The 10986-nt window shown below is 37.7% G+C and overlaps 1 protein-coding gene across 3 annotated transcripts; it reads right to left on the bottom strand.

The window, feature by feature from the left end:
• Positions 1–2054: 2054 nt before the first annotated feature.
• ppp1r7 (protein phosphatase 1, regulatory (inhibitor) subunit 7) lies at positions 2055–10610 on the bottom strand. 3 transcript variants are annotated; one of them, XM_057857476.1, is made up of 11 exons: positions 10522–10559; positions 10116–10201; positions 8352–8447; positions 8151–8206; positions 6629–6694; positions 6366–6496; positions 6026–6188; positions 5839–5955; positions 4933–5037; positions 4741–4827; positions 2055–3765 (listed from the first exon to the last, which is right to left on the bottom strand). In XM_057857476.1, the coding sequence occupies exons 3-11, from the start codon at positions 8377–8379 to the stop codon at positions 3589–3591; spliced, it is 930 nt and encodes a 309-aa protein (XP_057713459.1). In that variant the 5' UTR covers positions 8380–8447; positions 10116–10201; positions 10522–10559; the 3' UTR covers positions 2055–3588. The 3 variants fall into 3 exon arrangements, with proteins under 3 accessions (XP_057713459.1, XP_057713457.1, XP_057713460.1); XM_057857474.1 differs by lacking the exon at positions 10116–10201 and having other exon boundaries at positions 10522–10610; XM_057857477.1 differs by lacking the exons at positions 10116–10201; positions 10522–10559 and adding an exon at positions 10250–10413.
• Positions 10611–10986: the final 376 nt, after the last annotated feature.

The following is a 10986-nucleotide window of genomic DNA, read 5'->3' as shown; positions in this document are numbered from 1 at the left end:
CTGCAGATATTTAAGTATATCTTTTCATGGGACAACGCTGACAAGATGACACCTTGACACAATGAAAAGTAGTCTGTGAGCAGCTTATATAATAGAGTGAATTTATTTTCCCCTCAAAATAACTCAAAATATAGCCATTAATATCTAAACCCCTGGCAACAAAAGTGAGTACACCCCTTAGTAAATACGCACATCCCTAAATGTCCAAATTGAGTACTGCTTGTCATTTTCCCTCCAAAATGTCATGTGACTCGTTACAGGAAATCTGTCAGCATTGCTGCAGAGATTGAAGAGTTGGGGGTCAGCCTGTTAGAAAGCCCACCCGTCTCATCAGACCATAGGACATTGTTCCAGTAATCCATGTGCTTTGTTGACATGTCTTCAGCAAACTGTTTGCGGGCTTTCTTGTGTACCGTCTTCAGAAGAGGCTTCCTCCTCGGGTGACAGCCGTGCACACCAATTTAATGTAGAGTGCGGCGTATGGTCTGAGCACTAACAGGTTGAACCCCCACCTCTTCAATCTCTGCGGCAATGCTGACAGCACTCCTGTAACGAGTCACATGACATTTTGGACGGAAAATGATAAGCAGTTCTCAATTTGGACATTTAGGGATGTACGTAGTTTCTAAGGGGTGTACTCACTTTTGTCTCCAGGGGTTTAGATATTAGTGGCTATATTTTGAGTTATTTTGAGGGGAAAATAAATTAACTCTATTACATAAACTGCGCACAGACTACTTTTCATTGTGTCAAAGTGTCATTTTGCCAGTGTTGTCCCATGAAAAGATATACTTAAATATCTACAGAAATGTGAGAGGTGTACTCACTTTTGTAATATACTGTCAGGGGTGAAAGTGGGCCAGAACGATCAGGAACGCAGTTCCGGTATAAGATTCAGGGCCGGAACACAGTTCCGGTATAAGATTCAGGGCCGGAATGCTGTTCCGGTATAAGATTCAGGTGCTTTGATTCCGAAAATATGACGGCAACTGTCAAAATTCAATGTAAAAAAAGAATTTTTTTTTTTGAATGCTAAGCTGCCACACATGCATTTCATCTCCAATGTTCCAATCCTATGTTCTTAAGTAATTAAAATTGAGATTTTGGCATTTTGTATGTGAGGAAATGAGGGAAAATAAAAATTAGGAGATGGAGGTTGGGGTTATTGCTGTTTTTGTTTCGAAAAAATACCATTTTGAATGAAAATCAGGTTTTGTATGTGTTATAGAAATAACAGCGCTAAAAGTTTTCTTTGCATTTCAGTAGTTTAAGAAGTTTGACCCCCCCCCCCCCCCCCAAAAAAAAAGAAAGAAAAAAATTAATAAATAGAATTTCTGGCTCCGTGGCGACCTTCACGTCGGGGAGTTCCGGCAAGAAATTCTAGCCACTTTCACCCCTGTATACTGTATAGTGTACAACAAAAGAACAATTGGCTAATTTATATAGCAAAGGTCTGCCAGATTAAATGCTTTTTTTACAGTGCTCTTAACAAATGGTTCAAACTCATACTCCCACAAAAACAGCTAAATATACCCATAAACTAAATTACGAATGTATTAAAAAAACATTAGCTCGAACAAAAACTTAGCTTATGTCTGTCTTAACATTGAGCAGCTGGATTCAGCCATGTGAAATGAGTTGTCATATTCACTGTTGCCACTTGAGGGCAGTGTATCCACCCAAATCAATAAAACTACATGCAAACTTTCAAAACAAACCATTACAACACTACCGTCAATAAACGAATACTCGAAGCAGCAAAATTTAATTCGAATAATCTGATCGAATTACTCGTTAATTGATTCATTGCTGCAGCACTTCACCCAAGCGTGTTCACCTCACAATTAAACCATCTTGAGTGTGCAAGTGTGTAGTCTTATAACCAATTATGTTGAGTCAGCTCACACTTGCCACAATTTAAAATTCCTCAAATAAAACCCGAAATGATGCTTAGTAGTAGTGCCGATATTTTTCATACTCATTATACATTTCACTTGCTATAACAGCCCAAAATCACAAATGAGTGACACCTTAGTAAGTAGTACTATACATTTATTGTTGTTTGCATAATACATTCCATTTCAAGTCCAAAAACCCTGTGATGTAGAACATTTAAACAAATAGTAAAATCAGATTTCTCCTTGAGTGGCAATTTAAGATGACTTTTATTTTAAACCACTTACACTTTATTTTAAACCACTTCAGTTCAAAATACACTCTTATAATCGTTTAAAATAATCAAAAAGGTGTTTAACTTTGAAATTTCAACCAAACATCTTGTCAATGTAACGAAAAAAAGCAAATTTTTAACGTACTCATGCATCAAGAGATCTCAGGTGTATACAAGAGACCACCGTACAAACAGCCACTCATCTTTTTTTAATTTTTAAAGTTGAGTGCGAACTGTCAATAAATAATACAAGAACGTGTCACTGCAGCATCGTTAAACTCATCATTCGGACTCAGAGCTCGAGGTAAAACAGTAAAAACCTTTGCGAAGCACTCCAAATAAACTGAACAAGCAAAAGAATCAAAGCTGTGATCAGTGTATGAAAAAAATCAAAGAACTACCACCCTAGACAGACACAAATGTTACATTCTTGTATGCGTTGTTTTTATCACAGAGCGGTCACTCTGCTGTAAGATAAGGGCGACACAAGAGGGACATTCGTCAAGATTTGCTGTAAAATAAAATTTAGAAAAAAAACCCCCACACAGATGAAATTCGCGCTTTCAGATTTCAACATTTAATAATTAGTTTGGTGCCGATTACTATAAACTCAATTGCAGATGGGTCAATAGTATGTTTGCACTCCTACTTTTTGTACCACAAATTGAAAATAACAAAGTGAACTCTAAAATAGTATTGAAAAAATACAGATGGAAGGACCGCATGCAAAAAAAAAAAAGTTACAAATACAGGTAGGTGGAAGGATGATATAACGAAGGTAGAAAAGCATGTTTTAAACATAAGGGCGAGGATGCATGAATAAAAAAGTCTGAACAAACAAAGGCAGGAAGAGGCGAAAAGGGAGTTTGTGAATTTTTAAAAATGTTGTAAAATTGTTCAATTCCATTCAAAAAGTGCAAGACTACTTTTGGCCCATCTTGTAGTGTTACGTTGCCTTACAATCTTAATTGCTTGACCAAGCTTGCAACTGAAGGACATATTTCAACAGTAACATATCATTTTTCTCAATTGAAATGCCACCTAATATTTGCTCGAGTTACGTTCTATAAAAAAAGTGCATGGGCAACCATGACTAAAACTCAACTAAACGAGAGCTTGTAAACCTGGGCACTCTTAAGTCAAGGTGCCGCTGTATTACGATTTAGGGAACGAGCCTTCCATTTTAATTCTTCAAATATGATGTTATTTCTGGCGTGATGGGCAATAGGAATGTGACGGAGTTGATGTTACTTCACAGTTTATTTCCAACGTCGTTAATAAGCAAGCAAGTGCGTAAGTGGGTGACTTTAATGTCGCCATGTGTAATTTGTGAACGCAGAAAAAAAGATTTAGTGATCGAGTTGTGAGAAGAGTGCGGGGGGAATACTGAAGTGAATGGCATATATTGTAGTGCGTGTTTAAAAGCGGATGAAGGTGGCATCGATCTGGCGCACGCTGGGCAGCGCCAGCATGATCTTCCGCCGGTACTGCGGGTCCTTCTGCAGCGGGTTTCTCTCCAGGTAGACAGTCTCCAACGATTTGGCGTTCTTCAGCTCGTCCAGATCCGACCAGTTGTCGATCTGGTTGTCGTTCATCTGAAGAGAGTTTGAGCACTTGTTTAGGAAATGCTGATCAGATTTTTTAGGATGCTTATTTTACTAGTGAAATATGCAGACTAGTGCTGCAAAGATTAATCGATTAACTCGAGTAATTCTATTAGAAAAAAAAGATTAAAATTAAATTTTGATGCTTTGAGTATTCATTTCATTAAAGTGCCGTTGTAATGGTTTGTTACTTTGTTTGGAAAGTGTTCGCATTTAGTTTTATTGAGATGGGTGGATACACTGCCCTTTAGTGGTGCCATTGAAGATAACATAATTCATTTCACATGGTTGAATCCAGCTGCTCTCGGTTAAGACCAACAAAAGATAAGTTTTTGTTTGAGCTGTTTTTTTTGTTTTTTTTTTTTGCATTCGTAATTAATTTTATAGGAATATTAAGCCATTTTTTGTGGGAATATGTGAACTATTTGTTCTAAGTACTGTAAAAAAAAAAACAAAAAAAAAACATTATCATTTTATAGCATTTAAGTTAGTGGACCTTTGCTACTTAAGTTAGCCAATTGTACTTTTGTTGTACTTAGATCCGCATTCATTAATTTTTTTTACCGTTTGAGGCTACGCGCAGGTATTTTAATTTTTTACGTTCCTTATCCGATTACTCGATTATTCAAATTAACTAGTTCATCGATTAATCGACTATTAAAATAATCGATAGCTGCAGCCTTAATGCAGACCATTTAATTCAACAGTGATGGATGTCCAATCCCTTTGAACAGGGAGGGATTGGCAGTGATGAGTCAGTCAAAGTAGATTGGACATTAATTGCCGCCGTTTGTATCTAATGAGCTAACTTACAGTAAACACGATCTGTATCACCTTTTTTATTTTTAAATAAAATCCTCTAAGTTCAACTGTTCTAGTAGGCAAACATTTGAAGCACAGGCAATAGTGTTAAAAAGACGAGGGGGCGGGGGTGCACAAAAGAAATTCAAAACATTTGCTTCATACCCAGAACTCCTGCAGCTCCGTTAGATGACTAATGTTCTCAATCTTTTTCACTCTGTTCGCCGCGATGTCCAGAGTTGTCAGCTTTTTCTGATGGGAGACACAAAAAAAACATTTTGCTTTTGCTGTGGCTGCTGTTGTTGATGTGCATTCCTGCAGCGGGCAGAGTACACAAAGGACAGGTTTTTGTCTAACATTGTTTTCCAAGCCCTCGATGACCTCGATGCCATTGTGGCTCAAGTAGAGTTCTCGTAGGCTGACCAGGTTCTGCAGACCTTCCATTTTAGTAATCCGATTACTCTGAAAAAAAAAATCAAAAGGAGTTCATAATTTGATTAAAAAAAACTCTTGTACACAATTAAATTGTACTTGTAACTAGGGCTGCGTAAATGAGGATCACATTTAATATTTTCCGATCTTGATTCTCTTCAAACTTGGTTTTTAAAGTTATTTTATTAACTGGTAGTTTTTATACAATGGCATCTACCATCGTAAATTAGGATTAAGCTGGCGGGCCCCAAATATGAAATGTTTTTTTGGGTATTTAAATTCAAATTATGTGCAATTTTCTTTGTTATTTGTTTAGCTTTACCGTTTACCAGTTTCCCCTCAACTGGAGTGTAAACAGCTTTAAAATCATCAACATTAGACTCCTTTTGATGGACTGTTCCCCAAGATTGATTAAATTATATTTCACGATCTTCCATCTTAAATTCACCCAGCACTACTTTAAACACACTGTCTAATTTGACTTGAGTTTTTCTCAAAGTAGACGCGCTAAAATTAATCCATCACAAAAAGCAAGAACAAAAACAACTGCTTTGATTTGAACTCCTTCACAGATCAAGCTTAATAGTAAAGTTACTTTACACTGTCATTTTTGTTTGCCTAAAATGTCAGCATGGTGCAGTCCTTGCTTTCCCCTTGTATGTGTCTTTTTTATGTTCTGTCAGCTGTTTGAAAAATGAGAAATTCTTGTGTTTCCAACATGTATGGATCCAAAAATGTATTCTATCGTTCTCATTTAAAAGTAAAACAGAGAAAATCAGCCACGTATGCACAGCCCTGAAAATAAGGTAACGCTAAAAGTGTGTTAAGTACCTGAATGCTTAACACGGTCAGGCTGTGCAAACTGTCCATATTCTGCAGCGTGGTAATTTTATTGGTGCCAAGGAATAAGCTTTGCAAAGACGTGAGCGTATCCAAGTTCTCTATGACCTAGAAAACACAACAACTAAATAGTAATGATGACAATAACTTGTAAAACACCATTTGAGAGCAAACTTACTCGAATGCGATTGGAGCCCAGCTCCAGCATCTCCAGACAGGTTAAGTGACCCAGGTTGGCTATGCAGCCGATTTTGTTGTGAAGCAGAAAAAGTTTTTTCAGCTGAGTCAGCTGCTCCAAACCCTCCACCTTCCTCAAAAGGTTGAAGGACACATCCAGCTGCCTATGATGGAGCCGAGGGAAAAAGTTTCAGTAAAAAAGTGCCTTAATTTTAAAGTTTAATTCAATCCAAGGTGTCATTCCAAATTCTAAGGTGTCCCCAAAAATTCATGAACATAACATAATTTAAAAACGGCAAATACTTGGGGATTCACTGTATACAATCAAAGTACCAACTTACTCCAACTGCGTGAGCTTGTTAAGGTTTTCCAACTTGCGGATTTGATTGTCGTACAAATCGAGCTCTCGTAGTGAGCTTAGACTGTCCAGGTTTTCAATTTTTTTAATCAGATTCTGCCTTAGGGAGAGGGTCTGTGTGGACAAGACAAAAAAAAGATTGAGAAATCTTCATTTTTGCTGAGTTTTGTTTTCAAAACAGGGAAAACAACTCACAATCTGTCAATAAATTTCTAACTGAGCCGCAACATATGCTAAGTGACTTACTTTTGCTTTCTGTAGTACTTCGAGTCCTTCAATTTTTCCAATACGGCAATGAACTAGGTCAACATCCTGTAAAAAGCAGGAAAAGCTTAACATATTTATACAGAGACGATTTGGAAAATATGCAGTGAATCTTCACAATATTGCAATGGATGTATGGTATAGAGATGAATCACTTCGAACACTCAGGAAACTATTTTTTGGAGTTTCCCCTTAACCAATATGTCATACTGTGGCTAAATGTAGATTGGTCGGTGGTAAGTGCGACGAAAAGAGCCACTGTCCAATCAGCAGCCGTATATTTTTCTAAGGTTCCTCCCATGAAAAAGGTCTGAATTGGATTCATCCTAGATTGATATGTGGAACATATTCATATTAGACATATGGAACAATCAATCTGGTGCCTTGGGTTAGCACTGGAACAAAAAATAACAAAATATTTGTCAATTAATTCAATATTCCATTAGGTGTGTGGCAGCCCTAGTGGTTGCAAGTGTTTTTGGTTTCAATTTTCGAATTAGAAAATTTAACCGTACAGTTAACATAAAATGACAGATTTCAAATGTTTCATTTCATTCTCTGAGCTTAAGTTGACCAGCAGCTAAGAGAAAAATGTACTTAAAGCATTATTTTTAGTGATGAGCATTCCTTATGAAATTGAAATGCTGTCCTTGGATGGGATCCTCCTATGCTCATAACCACAATGCTTCAAAATATTAAATCAGAGTTTTTTTTTTTTTTTTAAGTTATATATATATATATATATATATATATATGTATTTTTATGAAGAGCAAGCTACTTTAGGTTGAAATTTGTTGGTTGATACTGCATTTGCTAAAATTGAGAGAACACCAACCAATAGTGTGGTGGATACATCTACCATTACAATTTAGTGTTGTTTGAATATCGAGTAAATTAAATAATTACTCGATATTTTGAGTTATTTGGACATGTATTTTCTTTCTTTAATATTCGTCTGAATAATTAATTGATTTTGATTTCTAATTTGAGGTCACGACTGTGCTGTGGAAGACCTGGTACCTACCTTCTGGAGGAGGAATATTTAAGTTAATTTAAGTATGATTGATTGATTTGGAGTAATTTTTAGACTTCAATTAATGCACATTAGTTGATTTATTGTTTGGTGTTAATTTATGTACATTTTTCTATTTGTTGTCATCTAATTAAGCTGGCAATATTTGGTTTATTTATTGTCATACCTCCCTCAGGTGGTCGTTTAGGAGAGTCTGTCCTTATTTAAACGGCCACAGATAATGTGTGTTGGTTGAAGCCTGTTGTCAAGTTGACCTCTTTTATGTTGGGCCCAAGAAATGTTATTAAATTGCTTTTTTTATGTGTGTGACTTTATTAAATTGAATTTCCTCCTTCCTCCGAAGTTGAAACACCTGTGTACAGTATGTTTGGTCTACTCCAAATAGCATCAATTTGAGGGGGGAAAAAAACCCACTTGAATTTCAGCAAAATTTGAACATATGAGCAACACTATGTCAAACTCCCTCTTACCTCCTCTTCTGGGTCCAGAGTGATGGTGTCCATTTCAACGGGAGACTCTTCTTTATCTAATAAAATCAAACAACATTCTTGAACACAAAGAGAAGACCTCTACCTATGCTTTTAACATTCATCCATCCACCACTGCATAAGAGGGAAAGAAAAAAATGTGCCATCGTTCTCTCTGTTTGGGAGTTTGTTGGGATGACTTACTCGTGGCGGGAGGCTGATTTGGATCCATGTCGCCATTGATGCTTTTCCTCCTTGTCTCGTCGTCGCCTGATTCCTCGGACTCTCCCCTCCGATCCACTATAAGTCAAACATGCAAAATAATATCCAATCCAGGTTTATGTATGCAACATATAAAAATAACAGGGTTGCCCAATGTGCTGTATAATTTTACAGTGCCACTGTCACTGTCGACCGGGGGAGCCAACGAGAGTGGTGCAGCCGGCTTAAGACCAGTTGACTACAGTATAGCCCCATTACCCAGCATAAAATAACACATGAAGCCCTGTTACTTCTAATTGAAGTTTACAAACTATCCTTTGTACAATGCTCACAGCAGAGACTGGTTGTGTTGGTAATGCGTAGCTCTCCATGCTTAATGAAATCAACCCACATTTTTTTATTACCGTATTTTTTAAATACCACCTCCTAATCTTTTGGTAGTTTAAATAACATCACCATGTTGTTCTGTGCATTGTGGCATCCAGGGAACGTACATCTTAACCCTTTCTTGCCAAATGTATCACATTTGATACACTTAGAATTTCATGATTTCGAGACTAAATATCTTTCCTCCAAAAAAAAATTGATGCAAGTCAACTCATGCATCTGCAGGTTCCATGAGAAAAAAAAAAACAGGATTTATCAAGGGTTATAGATATTAGAGCGCTTATTACACACAAACGTTTTCATTAACACCTTATTTTTCCAATTTTGTGATTCTCTGACAATTGCTTCATATTGGAGGCATTAAAGGGTTAAAGGCATTGTGGAATTAGTCCTCGCTAAAATCAAAAACTAACTGACAAACCAGGAAAAGCCACTGACGTTTCACCTAGCCTTGTACAGTAGTAGGGGAGGACCAGAAAGCTTATCTTCAAACATACAGTAAATCCCTAGGGTAAGTGACTAATTTCAAGGGAAAAAAGCAAATTTTAAGATCATGGGTCTTGTAGGACACAATATTAGAATTGGGTGTGGCCTACATCACCCAAAATGTGATGTACACTTTTGTGGACACTAGGTAAAAATTATAATTTTAATGCCTTGGTATCCTGCTGGAGGAGCTGGTTGAAGTGGCTGGGGAGAAAGAAGTCTGGACTTCTCTGCTATAGCTGCCCCCGCAACGTGACCCCGGATTAAGCGGTAGATGATCGATGGATGAATGTATGATTTGCACTTAATATATTCATAAAATATTTCTTGAATAAAATTTAAATGAATTGAAAACCCTAATCTAATACCATTCCAACGTTGATTTTGTTTAATTTTAATTTCATAGTATTGAACACGTTGCCTGCCATTGACAACGGTGGATGTACAATTCATTTAAACTGGGAGGACAGTGCCAGTGCCACTGGTTGCGGTAGACATCTAATCCATTTTGACTGGGGGCTGCGATCATTAGCCAAAAAACTCTAAAGTTCTTTTTTAATTTCGTAGTATTTAGCTCATTGCCATTTACAACGCCAATGACGGTGCTAGACGTCCAAATATATTATGACTAGAAAAGGATGCTATTGCTACAACCAATTTTGAATGAGTTAAATGAGTGTCCTACAAAGGGCTAGTCTGTCCTTCTCTTCATTCATCCTTCCTAGTTCCCACACTTCATTCTTCCTCCCTAAACTTTTGTCCCAGCCTGCTGGTGAACAGAATACATTTTCTCTTCTTTGACATGACTACACAAAAGAAACTTCACACTGCTTGTTCATCATTGCAAATGACGTAAAATAACAAAATCTGTACCGATTCGTTAGTGTGGGTGTGCTCCCATCATTCCGGAGCAATCTGCTTTTCAATCCGCCGTTTACGTCGTAAAATTGCCATACATTCTGAGCGGTGTGAAACAGATTGTAGAAGAACGTTAGCCACATGGTTACCTCCCCGGTGAGAGTCGACCTGTCAAGCCAGAGTTGGACATCGATTCTCGGGGACAACGTGACTCGATGGTCGGCGTCAACCAACGACGTCAGCCAGCGAGCCTTGTTGTTAGCACACGAGTTAGCAAACGTGAGCCGGACTTCTGTTATTCATACGCAAACGACAGTTCCAATACCCTCGTGGTTTCAAAGAGGCGCTCGTTGTCATTAATTACATTCAACCTTGTTGATAGATGAGACGGGACGACGGCGTTTCGACATTACAGACTCACCTTCCATTTCTTGCGGCTCTACAACAGAGAGGGAAGCCATGTTTCCTGTAAACACTCCTGGCAACGGCTCAGCCAATCAGAGTGCAGAGGTGTACGTACAGCTACAGCAACGCGCCGCAGGGTTGCGCAAGTCAAACGCAAAACCGTCCTCGGATTACGACAATATTTTTCTTTTTTACGAACGGTGCCATGAGTTTGGATCAATTTATCATTTGATCGCTTAACCCAGGGGTCGGCAACCTAAAATGATGAAAGAGCAATATAGGATTAAAAAAACGAAAATCAAAATGTGTCTGGAGCCGCAAAATATTAAAAGCCTTATATAGGCCTTATAATGAAAGCAACACATGCTTTATGCAAGGGCGTAGGTTTGCATAGGGACATTAGGGACATAACACTACCAACTTTTCAGGACGCTGATATTGCCCCCATCAACTTTTAAGCAACCTTATTTGCATTATATGA

Source organism: Corythoichthys intestinalis, chromosome 14 (assembly GCF_030265065.1).
Source record: "Corythoichthys intestinalis isolate RoL2023-P3 chromosome 14, ASM3026506v1, whole genome shotgun sequence".
Taxonomy (NCBI): Eukaryota; Metazoa; Chordata; class Actinopteri; order Syngnathiformes; family Syngnathidae; genus Corythoichthys; species Corythoichthys intestinalis.
The sequence above is the reverse complement of the archived record's forward strand: the minus strand, read 5'-3'. Positions and strand labels throughout refer to the sequence as shown.

Excerpts from the sequence above, each read along its gene's own strand:
- ppp1r7 (XM_057857474.1), bottom strand. The coding sequence starts at position 10,561 with ATGGCTTCCCTCTCTGTTGTAGAGCCGCAAGAAATGGAAG. Across the intron at positions 6,695-8,150 it reads CTCTGGACCCAGAAGAGGAG|GATGTTGACCTAGTTCATTG; the intron begins GTAAGAGGGAGT and ends TGCTTTTTACAG. Across the intron at positions 3,766-4,740 it reads CGGAGCTGCAGGAGTTCTGG|ATGAACGACAACCAGATCGA; the intron begins GTATGAAGCAAA and ends AACTCTCTTCAG.